Source organism: Neovison vison, chromosome 3, assembly GCF_020171115.1.
Source record: "Neovison vison isolate M4711 chromosome 3, ASM_NN_V1, whole genome shotgun sequence".
Taxonomy (NCBI): Eukaryota; Metazoa; Chordata; class Mammalia; order Carnivora; family Mustelidae; genus Neogale; species Neogale vison.
Window position 1 is genome coordinate 2,808,897 of NC_058093.1, and position 17,849 is coordinate 2,826,745.

Genomic DNA, 17,849 nt, shown 5'->3' on the forward strand with positions numbered 1-17,849 from the left:
TGATACAGAACACAAATTCAAATGAAAAGTGTGAGTTCATAAACTAAGTTTCTTCTAAATAATATATACACATATTTTTAAAGATTTTATTTATTTATTTGACAGAGATCACAAGCAGGCAGAGAGGCAGGCAGAGAGAGAGGAAGGGAAGCAGGCTCCCCGCTGAGCAGAGAGCCCAATGCAGGGCTCAATCCCAGGACCCTGGGATCATGACCTGAGCTGAAGGCAGAGGCTTTAACCCACTGAGCCACCCAGGCGCCCTCTCTAAATAATATTAAAAAACCAATTCTATCACAGCTATACCTCAACAGCAAAGAATACAGTTTTTTAAAAAAATATTGGCTGTTTCTATATGTTCCCTCACATAAATTATATTTTCTATCTCCAAGTGGGTGATCATAAAGGAATACCCTATGATCACAATTCTTTAAAAAAAAAAAAAAAAATTACTTATGGAATTTCCCAAAATTGAGGTCACCTTAAGTTAGGATTAAAATAAGAAATCTTTTCACAGTTTAGATTTTTATCCTTACCCCCTATTTTCTGAAGAAAGCAAGTCATTGACTAGAAAATTAAAAACCTGGTCCAGTATGATGATGTAATACAACTCTTTACTGGTAAAATCTCTCGAAGGACATTAAAGTCAGTAGCATTGTCTTTTATATTAAAGGACAGTACATTCAGTTACTTTATTTATTTTTTAAAAAGATTTTATTTATTTTTTTATTTGACAGAGAGAGAGATCACAAGTAGGCAGAGAGGCAGGCAGAGGCAGAGAGAGAAGCAGGCTCCGCACTGAGCAGAGAGCCCGATGCGGGGCTCGATCTCAGGACCCTGAGATCGTGACCTGAGCTGAAGGCAGCGGCTTAACCCACTGAGCCACCCAGGTGCCCTCATTCAGTTACTTTAGATAGAAAAAAAGGATAAGCAGGTATAAAGTTTCAGATTCAAAGAAAATTGCAAAACCTTTACATCTCATATATTTTCATTGATTAAATACAATTTCTAAAATAGTGGATATAAACATATGTGGTCAACTAAAAGCACAATACATACTTGAAGGATTACTTGCCTACCATATTTCTTAAAATCTCAGATGGATTTTAAGAAACATATAGACATTCCAATTGTTCCAGGGAAGATACCTAATAACATATATTTTTATCATTAATAACATCCACTCTGCTAAAGTCACCTTTTCAGAATTCTCCGATTTGACATGACTTTGACCAGGCTACTTTTCTAAAATCGTTCTTATTAGAAAAGTTAGACGAATGTTTCAAAAGGAGCTAAAAAATAGCTTCTACTGATAACCACCAGTTTCTCAGGGCAGAGATGGGGGGGATGTAGGGGAAATAAGTGAAGGGGATTAAGAAGTACAAAGTTCCAGTTATAAAATAAATTGCGGAATGAAAACTACAGCACAGGGAATAGAGTCAATAACATTACAGTAACTTGTATGGTACAGATGGTAAAATGATACTTATCGTGCTGCTGTAATAGATATAAATGTTGGATCACTATGCTGTATACCTCAAATTAATATAATATTGTATGTCAACTATAATTCAATTAAAAATAAATTTAATAAAATAAATAGAACATAATCTAAAAAATAGCTTTTATAATCCTGATATGAGAAAAACACCAAAAGGTCTAGGCCTTTTTAATATGAAGCTAGGATTTAGCAGATTCACTGTATATGTTCCAAGGTTTTCTTTCCACCTGCAAATATTAGTACATTCTTTCCCTCACAAGATGTTTTAATTTTGATAATAAAAAGTCTATATTCCATTATAAAACTATAACATCTTACTACAGATTCTCAGAAGACTGGGTTAAATATCAAACATAAAGAAAAACAAAAGAAAGTATTGATGAACAATTAATATCGTGCATCTTCCACAATTTGAAATACAAAAAAAAAAATCACAACTTAATGCTGAAATACTACCTTTAGGGATTTTTTTGAAAAGCAAAAATCAAATGTCCATTTTTAACCGTGGTACTTTTATGGCAGCTTCCCCAACTTCTTCTGATATGTCTACTCCAAGAGGACATCTGCATCACAATCAGATAAATCACATTATTTCCAATACTTGCTTCCTGATATGTCACTAGTTCTGCAAACCGTTTGCTTAGAATTCTGACAAACAGTGCGCAGCTACTGTATAATCACACGTCATGACAGTTCTTGAAAACAAATTCAGCAGGAACAATGGGTGAAGAGAAGGCCAGTTAATGCCATTAAGAAATCTAAATTTGGGGATTTTTTTTTAACAACTCTGAGATACAACTGACATTGAAAAGCTATGCATCTTTAATGTATACAACTCAATGAATTTGACGATGAAGTTTTTGAAAGACTGCTCTCATACTACAAGTAAAAAAGTGAAATAGAAAAACGATAAAAATGCCTTATAATTCTCTACAAAGCTGAACGGATAAAAACAGTTTACCATACACCTAAGGTCAAATCTGCATTTGGTTTTTACTGATCCTTCTTTGAGGTTTCAAAAGCTGGCTTGTCCCTTTTCTGCCTTCCTCTGTCACTACCGGCAGGAAAGGTCCGAGATTCTACTCTTTTTCTCTGTTCTTCCTCCTTAAGTATCTGTGGACTCCAATATTTGCTTTTTTACAACATTGTCCAATATAAGGCTTCAACCATCCTAGTCTGGAAAAAGGCACCATCTTCAGCCTCAGCACTGTCACAAGAAGGCAACATTGGAGCAGACAGTATGTTCTGCCTGAGGCTAGGCCAACAGTATAGGAGATGCCTTCTGCCACCACTAACTAAACTCTGTTTTTAGGCTTTGGATTTTATACTGCTTGCACAGATTTTATAAAAGGTACCACGTACTTGGGTTCATAGCGGATGCCTTCTGTGTTGTGTAAAACGCCCACACCAGCACGCAATCTTTCAATACCGTTCCTAAGTAAGAGTGATGCAAATAAAATAAACAGACCAAGATTTAAAGGAAGATGTAGCATGATGAAATGGCAAATTGTGAGTGAAGCACATACATCCTACGGCTTACCATGCAATCATAATGCCATTGTCAGTGCACAGTCTGGGAGGGGGACACAACAAAGTGCACTCTGTTGCATTTGTTACAATTTCCAGAGCTTTTCGGATGTATAAGTTACTTGCGACACCTCCAGACACAACCTGAACGAAATGAAAAGACCAAAATTAACAATTACGTGTGGGTATGAGCCAAACTGTTAGCTTAACCTGGGGAAAATACCAGCAATATGCAGTAAGAAAACATCACATTTTGAGAGGTGGGAAATGGGCAAGTGATCAATCTGTATGGTAAAAGTTTGGAGGAAAAGAAAATCATTTTCAACATCAGTATACAATGACCACTAGATTTTTTTTAGATTTACTTATTTATTTTCAGAGTTGGGGAGAGACAGAGAGAGAGGGAGAGCAAAACTTAAACAGACTCCATGCTGAGCACAGAGCCTGTCCCAGGGCTGGATCTCAGAATCCTGAACTGAGATCACGACCTTAGCCGAAACCAAGAGTCAGACTCCTAACCCACTGTACCATCAGAAGTCCTGGACCACTATCATTTTAGTACATTTTCTTCTAACTTTTTTCTAATTATAATCAAAGCTCAACAGTGTTTTAGACCCTGCCGTTTTTACTTATAAGCATTTTTCTTATTTTACATTATTCTTCAAAAGCTATTATTGCCTTTGATATTCACATAATATTCTATTTTGCGAATCTACCATCATTTAAATACTTTCTCATTTTGTAATTTGCAAGAGGATAAAGTTTAAGATACAGTTAAACAGAAGTTTACCAAGGCTTTTACACAGATCTAAAGGGATTTCATCAAAGGGACATAAATTTGCAGGGAACTAGCTTATTTTTCTAAAAATAATGATAGCAGTTCCTGCATCTCATTTCTTATTGTAAACCCACTTCTAAATTCAATGAGAAGATGCAGTCTTGGAGTTTTTTGGCACACAGGCTGTGCAGATGTACCATGAAGCTGTCACACCTGTGTAAGAAATGGCTGTTAGTCTTTATTCTGCACAATTCCATACTTCTGGGCTATGACATAAACAAATTTGATGCTATGCACAGGATCAATTAAACTCCTAGAAGAAAAGTAACATACTGTCAAGTATTAATAATCCTGTTAGAGGAGGTGACAGAACTTACCAGTACTGCATTACTTGGAGTTAACAGGCGTCTCTGCTTGCAGAACAGAATGGCACGGTGAGTTCTCTTCGCAATGTGACACGCTGTCGTGTGCTGTACCGCAGCAGCAATGTGTGCAGCTGAAGCCAGGATTTCCCCCTTCTGGATCCCTGCAGAAATGAGCAGGTGTTTTTAGGTACAATACAGGATTACTCATTTTTTTAACTCTCCAAGTAGAAATATACCTTCCTCTTTTTCCTTTTGTGTTATTATCCTATCAACAACATGCTGAAGTCCAGAAAAAGAAAAATCACAATTTTTAGCTCGTTGCATGGGAGGTTTGATATCAAAATGCAGTTTATTTCCTTGTTTGGCCAAATGTTCTATAGCCTTCCCACCGCTCATGGTGGAGCACTCTGGATGTTTTATCAAAGACAGTCTTCTTGCTACCTATCGAAAACAAAAGTTTCTATAATGAGTGATAAAATTGCACATTTTGAAACCAAGGTGCAAAGGAAATGAAATTTACTTAAAAACACATACACACATATACACAAAACCCAACCAAAACCCAAAACAGAACAAGAAGCCTGGATAAGTAAGATACGCTCTGCTTTTACAAAATGGGACTGTAGCTGGTAGTCAGTAAGGAGACTTTCGCTCCTTCTCACAGCCCGCCCAGCAGTGGGCAATCGCTGCTTCCCTCTCTACTTCAGCTCTTCTACTGGAGATGAAAAGCAAGTCTGAAATTCACATTGAGTGCTTAATAATTAGCTTAAAAAATGAGAACCTGTCCATTTCTTCTAATCATTGCAGCTGATTTCTGCAGAGAGCAGTAGGCTCAGGATTCATACACCAAGGAAAAAGAAGCCTGCTTGGGTGATGGTGTCAGCAATTGTGATGTTTAATCACAGAAATCTGTACATCTTTAATGTCTTTATATTATTTTATATACCCTCTTATTTCACACTTTTATAGTTCTTTACATGGCAATTTCTTTCATATATAGTTTTTGATTAAAAACATAATTGCATCTGCAAACTATTTGAGCCTTTATGTACTGATCTAAACCCCTACCATTTCACCCATAATGGCTAGAAATCTTTTCTAAAACTATGTACTATTCTTTTTCTTTTTTCCTACTGCTCATATGAATTTTTTCAGTCTATTAATCAGAAATATTTAGATAAATGGTAGTAGTATATTATTATTTGATTGAAATAGACAACTTAATAGAAAGGAATGGAGAAATTAACTCTTAAATAATTACCTTGTCAAGCATGTCACCTGGTGCTATGTCCAAAGACTTCCCCAGAAGCAGAAAATCTGAAACTCCTCTGACTAATGCCAATAGACAATGGCCTCCAGAAATCAAAAGAACTAAGAAGGGAAAGTCTACTTTATTTAACAACCTAATAGTCAGAGCATGAGCCTCCATATGATGAATGGGAATGAAAGGTTTTTTTAACTGGTCTACTAGGTGTAAGCTAAATGATAAGCCTACTCCCAGGCTTAGAGCAAGTCCTGGTTTTACAGTGGTTGCGACTGCGGAGAGTTCACGTGGACAGACTTTACTGGAAGAGAGAGCTGCTTGCACTATGCGCTGAATATTTTCTTTGTGAAGCTGCTGAGCTACTGAAGGAACAATCCCACCTGTTCTGGAAGAAACAAAAAAACAGCTTCTTACAATTTCAAGACTGTGAACACAGAGTAAGAAAAGTTTTATATTAGGGCTGAAGGTGTGTTTTCAAATTAATTATTTTATAGCTAAATATATTAGTCAAGTATATTCAAATATGCATGCCTTCGGGGCAACTGGGTGGCTCAGTGGGTTAAGCCGCTGCCTTCGGCTCAGGTCATGATCTCAGGATCCTGGGATCGAGTCCCGCATCGGGCTCTCTGCTCAGCGGGGAGCCTGCTTCCTCCTCTCTCTCTGCCTGCCTCTCTGCCTACTTGTGATCTCTCTCTGTCAAATAAATAAATAAAATCTTTAAAAAAATATATGTATGCCTTATAATGCAGCACACTATAAAAACTCAGTATATAGTGATTAAGGGTGACTTTTCAAAATTGTACACAACGAACTCCTATAGATTTGATGATGAATAGAACCACCAAAACAATCTTAAGAAGCATTCTATGGAAGATGTCTTGAACAAGGAAAGGACAGGATAAAATTGGATTTTAGAAAAATTAATCTCTCTGAAGATAGAATTTTTATTTTTAAAACATTTTGTTTATTTATTTGTCAGACAGCGAGAGAGCACAAGCAGTGGCGTGGCAGGCAAAGGGAGAAGCAGGCTCCATGCTGAGCAAGGAGTGTGATGTGGGACTCATCCCAGTACCCTGGGATCATGATCTGAGCTAAAGGCAGAAGCTTAACTGACTGAGCCACCCAAGTGTCCCTACATGGAGAATTTTCTTTAAAAGATTTTATTTATTTATTTGATAGACACAGATCACAAGTAGGCAGAGAGGCAGGCAGAGAGAGAGAGAGAGAGGGAGAAGCAGGCTCCCTGCTGAGTAGAGAGCCCAATGCGGGGAGCCGAAGGCAGAGGCTTTAACCCACTGAGCCACCCAGGCACCCCATACATGAATTTTTAAAGAGGTCATTTTAAAAGTATTTGTTTACATTTTAAACTACATGATCATGAGAAGTGAAAGAAAGGGACAGAGAGCCTTGAAAACTGTTATGACTGACTGGATGTAAGGGGATAAGGGTCCACGGCACCAACATGATTCATATACTGAGCTGGAGTGACTAGGAGAAAAGAAAGAACAACAGAAACTTGAAGACAGTTTTGTGAAGAAGATGAGTTTATTTTTACACACACTGTACTTGAGGTCATGGCAGGACAGCAGACAGCTTGCAATCCCGAAATACTGTTGGGACTCTAGTGCCCAGAGCTGGTAATTTTGATTTTGGGTTTATGTAGGACCCACTCCAAATGTCAAGAGCAGGGGCGCCTGGGTGGCTCAGTGGGTTAAAGCCTCTGCTTTCGGCTCAGGTCATGATCTCAGGGTCCTGGGACCCAGCCCCACGTCGGGCTCTCTGCTCAGCAGGGACCTGCTTCCTCCTCTCTCTCTGCCTGCCTCTCTGCCTGCTTGTGATCTCTGTCTGTCAAATAAATAAATAAAATCTTTAAAAAAAAAAAATGTCAAGAGTAAAGAAGTAGGAGGCAAAGCTGCTAGCAAAAAATGCCGGCATGTGACTAACTTACCACCGGAGAAGCAGAGCAATAAAATATAGGGTCTGCAAGATATACCTCTACTCTCAAAAAAAATCTTTAAATATTTAACACTGTAACTTCTATACAGATATGAAAACCCTCAGTAGGTGCATTCAATTAATATTTACTTAATAGTTATAATATGCAGGGGGGGCTGGGTGGCTCAGCCAGTTAGGTATCTGCCTTCAGCTCAGGTCTTGATCCCAGGGTCCTGGGATGGAGCCCCAAAGCAGGCTCCTGTTCAGTGGGGAGTCTGCTTCTCACTCTCCCTTTGCTCCGCCCCCTGCTCATGCTCTGTCTCTCTAGCTCTGCTATAAATACATTATTTAAAATATCGTTATAATATATATTGTATCAGGCAATGAGGGGAATAAAAAATCTTATTTCAACACATTTATATATAATAATACCATTTTCCTTAATTCTTCAAAGCTACTTTTTCTCTTATATTCTTCAACTCTGTTAATGGCATTAAACCTTCTAATGACTTGGGTTTCCAGCTTCATCTTTATCTCCTTTATCTCACTTCCCACAATTAAGTATGTCACCATTCCCACTGCCACCTGATTGAAAAGCTCCCATTATCTCAGTCTATTCAAAACCTTCTAAATCCAATTCCCTGGAGGGATTTTCTGATCCCTGGAGTCCATTCTATGTTGTGTGGCCAGAAAGTAAAGCAAAATGCTGACCCTTAACCATCCTACTCAAAAACATTTACTTTCTTGAAATTTGGGTAACTCTAAGTCTAAATCCTCTTCTACTTATTTCTTCCTTCTCCCACATGCCTACCTCCCTTCCTTTTTGTACGTCTTTTATGTATTTTATCTTCAAAGGATTATGCTAGCTAAGCACTCGAGACAAAACAGATGAGTAAGACCGTGGCTTTATTCTCAAAATAATTAATTTGTACACAGCATAAAGAGTAGGTGATCCAGGAGCTAAGGCTAATAGAAAGTCAGGGAAATCATCTGGCCTCAAGGTAGGAGCCAAGAATTCAGGCAAGAGACAAGGGCTTGAATTACGCAGAAAGGGAGGGAAACGTTTGAAGAAATATTTGGGAGGCAGATTTACTACGACTGATTCGACACAGTGGTGAGAAAAAAGTCAACTGTCCTTCAGTTTCTGGCTTGAAGAAAGGCCACCCCCCACTAACCACTCCTCTATCAGTGCATTTTCCATGCTGCTTTACAATGACTTGTTTCCCAGACTGTCTTCTTCACTCACTTGTAACAGTACTAGAAGTACGACTGATAGTAAGTAGCTTCTACTGAGCTCTTGCTACCACCTTGGAAGAATTTACATTTAATCCTCACGACAGTCATAGGGGCTACTTACCATTACTATCCCTACTTCACACATAAGAAAACCCAGGCACAGAAAACCGTGAAAGATCATAGATAGTTAGATAGTAAGATCGTTGAATCAGAATGTAAACCTTCACTGTAAAGCACTTTATATGGTAAGCTGCTCAGAGGCAAGGATCATGTATTTTAGTCATATTTGTACCACGGTGCTTCAAACGTTGCCTGGTAGGAATTCAGTAAACGCTGAGATGAGCTGTGGAGATGGTTCCACAAAGTTTCCTTCCTGTGTATTCATCTCCAGTGACCTGGACACTAACTAAACAGAACGTCTGTCCTGTACTTTCTCACCTCTTTGCCTCTACCATAATGTTTACTCCTGCTACAACAGTTTTCTCCATCTCCATTCATTGAAGGCTTAAGTCCAAGGCCACTAGCCCCTGCAGTGTACCAGATGCCGTGCTGGCTACCTGGCACAGTACAGTGGGTAATAACGACAGTTAAGACGGAGCCTGTCTCCATGGAGTTCAGAGTCTACTGGGGAAAAGACCACAGAGGTAAACAAATGTAAAAATTATCAAAAGGATGATGAAGAAAATAAGCAGGCTGTGGTGATACAGAATAAGCATGGTGGGGATACCGAATTTAAATGAAGTGGTCAGGGAAGGCCTTTCTACACAGTCAACATTTACATGTGCAAACGTCCAGGACACTCAGAAATACGGAGTGGGACTGAGGCATGGTAGTAATAGTTACTGTCTGTACCACTTGTTTGATACTTTATTCTGCCTTGGACTGAATGCTGTATGTTTCCTTGCAGGTCTATATATCATGCCTCAGAGAATAGGTTAAGTTCCTTGAAGGAAAGGACTTTTTAGTATTTCACTACACCTAATTAAATCTTACCTCAGTCTGTTTCACACAGTATTTAACTATTAGAGGTGTATTCTGTCTTTCCATATATATTATTTCTATTATACTCCCTACAATCCTATAAGGCAGGTTATTACCTTTCCCATTTTACAGGTGTGAAAACACAATCAGAAAGGATAAAGAACTTGCCTAAAATCAGAGCCAACACCAATTGCTTAATTCGTAGGTCAAACACAGGTCTGTGATCTCAAAATACCAACCTTTTTCACTATTCAAGTGTTATAAATTGATGGCTTGAAGGCATATTTGATTTGTGCAGCATTTTAATATATTTTGAATTAACAACTAATTTTAACACCTGGAGATATTACAGTTATATTCTGGATTTCCATTTTCTCTTGAAAATGGGTCAAATGGGTCAAATAAAACAGCACCTACGTTTCTACATGGCGACAACTGGCTTCTTCTTCTTCCAGGTATTTTCCACTTTATACCCAGCCCACTCATCTCTGTAGCCTCACTAGTGGTCCTCTGCAAAGACATGAGTTTATAAACCTTGCACCATTCAATGCTTTTATACAACAGTGTATTATTTTCTTTCTTTCTTTTTTTTTTTTTTTAAAGATTTTATTTATTTATTTGACAGAGAGAGATCACAAGTAGGCAGAGAGGCAGGCAGAGAGAGAGAGAGGAGGAAGCAGGCTCCCCGCTGAGCAGAGAGCCCGATTCGGGACTCGATCCCAGGACCCTGAGATCATGACCTGAGCCGAAGGCAGCGGCCCAACCCACTGAGTCACCCAGGCGCCCAACAGTGTATTATTTTCTAAGTATCAACATGAGTTATAGGTATAAAGTTGAATAGGATTTTTTTCACCCAGAGATTAACATAGGCTAGAGATGGGGTTACGCTCTCCTAGGACTTGAGTCAAGACCATGAAACGTACAGGTGGACAAAAGAGGAAAAGGCATTACTAAGGGGAAATCACGGATAAATCTCAGAGTTGGGAATGAGCTTAGTTCTTTTCACAAGATGCTCAGCTAAAGTTGAGACCTTACTGTGCACAGCCTTAAAAGCCAGGGTGCAGGGTGTAAGGTTTTCTAGTACAGCTACTAGGAACTTTTGCACAAAAGAAGAACTTAGCTCCTAAAATTGAACTTTCATATATGATAAATAGAAAATAATTATTTCACTTTGTTTTTCCCAAAAGTGGGAACTACCAAGATAATGTCTACTTACTTTAAATGAACTTCAGTTTGGGAATGTATCGCTTCTCCCAAAATGTTTCCAGTTTCATCCACCACAGCAGCTGCCGTATCATCACAACTGGTTTCGATTCCCAATACTAGTTTATGAAGAAACGGTTTTCCAGGATGAAAATTAAAAATTCTTAAAAATTCGTAAGTTTTCCTTCTTGCTGGTTTAGAAAAGACTCCTGCTGTCTTACTCAGTATTAGCATACTTACTCTATAAATAACTCCTGGAAAAGAAATGAAGAAACAAACTAATTACTTGGAACTGACAATAACCACTAACCCATTCAGTTAAGCAAAATTCCAATTTCATTGGTTTATTTTTCAATATAATAGTTTTGTAAAATTAGAAGAAAGTTTTGTAAATGTTAGCAAAAGTTTTTAAAGGCTATAGCAACCTGTGAACCTAAATAACAGTATGAATGAATACAATGCTCTCCGAGGTGAACACAAGGAAATCAATTGTGAAATGTTTTGGTATTATTATCATGATGTTCTCAGTAAACTATTCACTATTCATAAAATAGCTAATAGCTGCACGGATAGTCCTTTGCAAAGTGCTATTTATTTTTTGATAGCTACAGTTAAGACAAAATCGGTTTAAGAAAAATGACAAAGGCATGCATTCCATTTCCTGGAAATAGCTTCCAAAATAAAATTTAGCAATTTGGTTAGAAAACAATCCACATAAAAGGCACAGACACAGCTCAGTTCCCACTTTGGGAACAACCGTTCTGACAAAGCTCACCGTCCGAGGACCACATCTGGACTAAGACGCTGCAACCTGAGACCCACTTCATCCACTGATGACAAGTTTTCTAACTCCATCTCCATTTTACCACAAGTTTATCTCAGTAGGATCGCCCCAAATTCTTCTTTTCTCCTCAAAATGACAGCAGCCCATCACTAGAGCACCCTGGTATCTTCACTTTCAAGTATCTGGTTTCCTGCCCCCAGACGACCTGTTCTAGAACTTTCTGGGGGCTTACGCGGGCCCTTCCCTCCACACTAGCGGGAACGTCAGAGTAAGCGCTGGGATTTTCATCGTCCCCCGTGGCGCAGGGCCCGGGGTTCGAGCGGTGGGCACGGCCCTCGCGCGAGGACCGAGGCGGGGAGCGCAGGCCCGGCCCCGCCGCCCCGAAGGACTGATTCGCGTCACGGACACGCGGGCAGGGAAGCCTGAGCGAAGCACCGGTCTTCGGGGCAACGAAAGCTCCTGAGAGGATCCCGGGCCCTGGGCCGGCGGTCCAGGCTGGCGCTGGAATCGCCCTCGCAGGCGGGCGAAGAAGGCCGTGGGGAGGGCGGGCCGTCTTACCCTCCGTCCCCGCGAACCACCGCGGCCACAGCGCCGGAGCCCTGCCCGGGCGAGGACGGCCGACCGCGCTTCCCCGAGAGTCAGGGGCGGACCGGTCGCCCCGGAAGTGACGTCATCCACACGGGGCGGCGTCTGGTCGCCGGCGTCGCCCGGCGCGGTGCGGAGCCGCGCGAGGGCTGCACTCGTCCGGGACGCCGCGCGCGGTCCTGCGCTGCCCTGTGGTTTGCAGGTGGCAGGACTTCCCCAGGGTCACCCGGCTTGGGACCCAGTGGAGGCCGAAGGTGGATTGTCTGACTCCGCAGCATTAACTTCCGGACACTAAGCTGTGTGGAAAGATCCGTCTGCCAGTGGCTGGAGTTCGGACGCCCTGTCCGAAGAGGAGGAGGGTCCGCCCGTCCGCTCTGAAGGCTGGGGCCTGACTGGCGCGATTCCAGAAACAGTGTGGAACGTGGGGACGACGCAAGGACCCGCGTGGGCAGGGTCCGGGGGGCGGAAGCGCTGCGGGTCGGACAGGCTAAACCGTCATGCCACTTTGGGGAGCCAAGGTGTGGGGCTGCCTCATTTTTGTGATTAAAAAGGGGACGGGGCTATGCATATTCATTTACCATGAAAAAACTATAATATGGTCTTTGCTTGCCATGTACACAACCTTCGGGAAAATACTCATTCTTGGACCTCCTTCAGGGTGTTTTTTTTTTTTTTTTTTTTTTCCTATTACTGGTATGTGAACTTGTCATTTGTGTGAATACATTTATCCCAAGAGTCTTTCTTCCGCCACAGGCCTGCTGGACTGCAAGGTTTCACTAAGCTGACGATGCAAGACTGAGTAAGGCTGTCACATATATCCGTGTTTGAATGGCATGGAGGTTTTTTTTTTTTTTTTTTTTAAGATTTTATTTATTTATTTGAGAGAGAGAGATCACAAGTAGACAGAGAGGCAGGCAGAGAGAGAGGAGGAAGCAAGCTCCCCGCTGAGCAGAGAGCCCCATGCGGGACTCGATCCCAGAACCCTGAGATCATGACCTGAGCCGAAGGCAGCGGCTTAACCCACTGAGCCACCCAGGCGCCCCGAAAGGCGTGGAGTTCTTGATGTAAATGTAAGATAAGTGAATCACTATCGGAAGTCTCAGTTATGGTCTACTGTGAAATACTAATACATTCATAATTACCAGAATGTTGAGAATTTTCTAGGTGAAACTTACGCTTTCAAAATGTGTGTCACAATAGTAACCATAATTAGCAATTAACTTACGTTGTCCCGAGCAGTGTTGCAGATTAATTTATTTAAACTTCACTATAATCCTGTGAGATAATTACTTACTGTCCTCATTTTACAGATGAGGCAAATGGACCACAAAGTTTGATGATTTGCAGGTCATACAGCTAGTAAACTTAAAGCTAGGATTAGAAGTTAGGGGCGCCTGGGTGGTTCAGTGGGTTAAGCGTCTGCCTTCAGCTCAGGTCATGATCTCAGGGTCTTGGGATAGAGTCCCACATGGTGCGCTCTACTCAGCAGGGAGCCTGCTTTCTCCTCTCTCTCTCTCTCTGCTTGCCTCTTTGCCCACTTGTGATCTCGGCGTCAAATAAATAAATAAAATCTTAAAAAAAAAAACTTAGGCCATCTGGATCTGGAATCTGTTTCCTTAACTTCTAGAAGATAAAATAACTCATAGTTTCCTTAGGAAGTGTGGCTGACCCAAAAAAAGAAAAATTAAGACCAAAAGGTTAAGAAAAATTTGTTCTTCTGCTTATGATTGGTTAGAGGTTATTTTCTATTATATGCTGAAATCTAGTTTGACCATAAAACCTTTCACATCTGGTGTTTTCTTGCAATTTGGATTATGTTCAGCAGGTGTGTCTCAATGCCATCCTCTGCAAAAATGTGTCAAGAGTTATCCCTTTTGTATGTGGTGGTATCATTGGTAGATTCCTTATCCAGGCTCTTTGGCTGGTGTTCAGTCTTAATGCTGCATTATGGGAAACAGCAAAACCCTAGGACACATTAGGAAGGAATTTTATTCTTCCTTAGATTGATGGCACATAAGTAGCAGAAAGAAAAAGGCATTGTACCTTTGGTAAGTAAAGGTATTCATTTTCCATGTTCTTTATTGTACTAGAGGAGAAATTACTGGTGGAAAGACATTTATGCTCTATGAGGCCTACCTGGGCTTTTATACAGATCATATTATATGATTTGAATGCCACTGGTGGACATTCTCAAGGAAAGTTGGCTTAACTACCATAACTTCCACTTGAATTTAGAATCAAAATATGCTCATTTTTTCTGTACTATTGCCTGCCTTGGAAGTTTTAGAGGAAAGTAATATATAGAAAAATCTTTATAATAATTTCCTAGTTTTATCTTACTAAATTGGATTTTACTTTCATTTGTTACGTATTTATTGGGTTCTTTCCTTTGGGCAAAAACTTCATCAGTTTTAGGGATAAAACACAAGATCCACTCCCTATCTTCAAGGAATGAAGTCTAATAATAGGTAATTACAATACAGCATTATGGAAAGTATATATTTAGAGTGGGGAGTTGTTTGGGAAAGGTGGTATCCACAACTTAGCAGGGCCATGGTGTGATCAATGGGTTTCAACATCTGATCTTCTAGGCTTGAAATTGGTTTATCAGATTTGGAAGTGACTGGACTCCAGGGTTTTGAGTCACACTCAATCTGCTAAGAAATTGCTTTCTAAAAACCATATACTAACGTGTTAATTTATGAAAAATGTAATGATGAAGGAGATAGAATACTTAAGCCTGCTGATCATCACTTTCTCTGTATTGAGCAAATTACAGTGAAAACCAGAGTGAAATTATGAGAATATTGTTTGGTAAATATGGAATCAAGAGAAATGAGTTTTGTGCTTTAAATGGCTAATGTTTCAGGCCTGATGCATCTCTTTTCACTTGAGTCATGTTACATTCTTCATGAGTTGGATTGTGCTAAAATTACACTGTCATCAGTCTTTCTCCTCTTTAAAGAGTTTTTTCTTTTGCTTACAAATGTCTTTGATGTAGAAATTGTTTCATTAATGGCAATACTGTCAATTCGGTGTCATCCTTAGAAAGTATTTTGCTATTTTTTATTTGCTGGGTCATCATGCTTATTTTACAAATTTACTTCCAGATGATTTTACTGTGGTAAAATATATGCAACAAAATTTATCATTTTAACCATTTTTAGGTGTATAGTTCAATGGCATTAAGTATATTGACACTATTGTGCAAACATCTTTACCATTCACCATCCATCTACAAACCTTTTTCATTTTTTCCCCACTGAAACTGTAACCATTAAACACTAATTCTCCATTTCCTCTTCCTGCCAGCCCCTGGAAACTTATGTCTCTAACTACTCTAGGTACCTCATATAAGTGGGATCATACACTATTTGTCCTTTTGTGACTGGCTTAGCTCACACTTAGCATTAATGTCAAAGTTCATTCAATGTGGTAGCATGTGTCAGAAATTTTTTAAAGTGGAATAATATCCTGTTGTTTGTATATACCACATTTATCCCTTCATCTGTTAATGGACATGGTTGTTTCCATCTTCTAACTATTGTGAATAATGGTTCTATCAACATGGGTTGCACAAATACCTTTTGAAATCCCTGCTTTCAAAACTTTTCAGTATATACCCAGAATTGGAGTTGCTGGATCATATAGTAATTATTTAATTTTTGAGGAATTGCCATGTCCAGATGATCTTATTTTTCAAGTACATGGGGTCTATGTGTATTTTTGGCAGGGGAGAGACAGGGTGAATCTTTTTGTTGCTCCCATATAATCCCTATGACTGTTAAGTACCATAACAGAAATAGATGACTTGATAATTCACAGGAGAGATCAATTTCTGAAAGTAGATTCACTGTATCAGGTTTTCTTTTGTAGGTGGTACACTGGTATTTTCTCAGCAATGCTAGTTATGTCATCTGGCTTCTCTGTTCCTATTTAAAAAGTTTTAACATGATGATGAATTTTTTTTTTTTTAAGACTTTATTTGATAGAGCGAGCACAAACAGGGGAGTGGGAGAAGAGAGAAGAGGGAACCTGATGCAGGACTCCATCCCAGGACCCTGGGATCATGACCTGAGCTGAAGGCAGACACTTAATCGATGGAGCCACCCAGACATCCCTTATCTTCTTGATAATGCACTCAACATACAGTTTTCGCAAAATCTGGACATTTAAAAAAATGTCCACAGAAATTTATAACTACAAAATTGGAATGTCATAATATAAAATTCTATAAAATTCCTGGGGCGCCTGGGTGGCTCAATGTGTTAAGGCCTCTGCTTTCGGCTCAGGTCATGATCCCGGGGTCCTGGGATCGAGCCCCGCATCGGGCTCTCTGCTCGGCGGAAAGCCTGCTTCCCCCTCTATCTCTGTCTGCCTCTCTGCCTACTTGTGATCTCTCTCTGTCAAGTGGATAAATAAAATCTTAAAAAAAAAAAAAATTCTATAAAATTCCTGTCATATTTTATATTTTAAAGAGTTTATTCTACAGTGTTAATGATATAATTTCTTTACTATAGTTTTTATAATTGAGAATTTATTTTTATCAATGTAATTATACAGTTAGACTTGGCCTATTTGCTAAACTTAGAATCATACAGAACTTTAGTGCTATGGATTGACTCACTTCCATAATCATTAATTGATTATCAAAGGCTTGTATGAGTCAAGAAATGGAATAAATTATAAGGCCTAACATAGAATGCAAATATATCTTTACTAAACCATGTTTTAATTATGAAATATCCGAGATTATGAAAAAGTGTCAAGAATACTATAATCAACTTCTGTGAACTCAACACTCATTTAAGAGAAATATTATCTAATACAGCTAAAGCCTTCCAGGTACTATACAACTAAGATATTCAGTATTCTAAATTGAGTTTCTAATTCTCATGTGTTCATCTGAAGCAAAATGAAAAATTTTAAACCCCATATAACAAACTACCCGCTGAATAATTTTTAGGGAGCAAAATATTTAGGGAGTAAAATAAAAACCCAAGATATTTCATAAGTCTTCTTTTAGACATTAGGCAAAATAAGGGAGAGTTTATCTTTGCTATTCTCTTACCTACCTTCCTTCCCTGCTACTGCAAACTTCCTTTTAGATTATTTTACTTGGACCTGTCTTCCCAGGACTGAACCTATTTATATTTCCTATATCAACATGTAATACGCATGTAATTGTTTTGAAAATTACTCTGTCTTGTTAGAAGCACTATGAGACTGCATTGGTCTACACTGGGCTGCTGCATTTGTCTTCTTTAGGATTAACATGAGTGCATTTTGGAGTCATATTTACTGGAGACATATTAATAAAGGACATATAATATAGGAGAAATATACTGCATGACAATTAAGTTTCAACTTGACTAGATAATATGAATCAATAGGCTAATATCTACCAAGATGGGGTTCCACAGGAAAAAATCTTAGACTTGATTTAATAAATCTATTAAGTATATGAAGGGAGAGCCATCATTTAAAGGCACTACATGTTGAAGAGTTGAGGTTTTAGTGACTGCACCATGAATCAGTGATAATGTGGCTGTCAAAATAGCTAAAATGAGACTATATTAAAAACAAACAAACAAACAAACAAACAACCAGCATCCAGAACAAAGTACCATTGTAATGACATCACATCTTTTCACCTCTTATAGTCAGCTCTAATACTATGTAATAATAAGCTG

General features: G+C 39.3%; 1 protein-coding gene across 2 annotated transcripts; it reads right to left on the reverse strand.

The window, feature by feature from the left end:
- Positions 1-1,793: 1,793 nt before the first annotated feature.
- Positions 1,794-12,094, reverse strand: OSGEPL1 (O-sialoglycoprotein endopeptidase like 1). 2 transcript variants are annotated; one of them, XM_044241148.1, is made up of 8 exons: positions 11,563-12,094; positions 10,801-11,041; positions 5,430-5,817; positions 4,405-4,447; positions 4,181-4,329; positions 3,039-3,169; positions 2,861-2,932; positions 1,794-2,061 (listed from the first exon to the last, which is right to left on the reverse strand). In XM_044241148.1, the coding sequence occupies exons 1-8, from the start codon at positions 11,612-11,614 to the stop codon at positions 1,983-1,985; spliced, it is 1,155 nt and encodes a 384-aa protein (XP_044097083.1). In that variant the 5' UTR covers positions 11,615-12,094; the 3' UTR covers positions 1,794-1,982. The 2 variants fall into 2 exon arrangements, with proteins under 2 accessions (XP_044097083.1, XP_044097082.1); XM_044241147.1 differs by having other exon boundaries at positions 4,405-4,609; positions 11,563-12,090.
- Between the last annotated feature and the right edge of the window lie 5,755 nt (positions 12,095-17,849).

Excerpts from the sequence above, each read along its gene's own strand:
- OSGEPL1 (XM_044241147.1), bottom strand. The coding sequence starts at position 11,614 with ATGAAGTGGGTCTCAGGTTGCAGCGTCTTAGTCCAGATGTGGTCCTCG. Across the intron at positions 5,818-10,800 it reads CAAACTGAAGTTCATTTAAA|AACAGGTGGGATTGTTCCTT; the intron begins GTAAGTAGACAT and ends TGTTTCTTCCAG. Across the intron at positions 3,170-4,180 it reads CTCCAAGTAATGCAGTACTG|GTTGTGTCTGGAGGTGTCGC; the intron begins GTAAGTTCTGTC and ends CATTTCGTTCAG.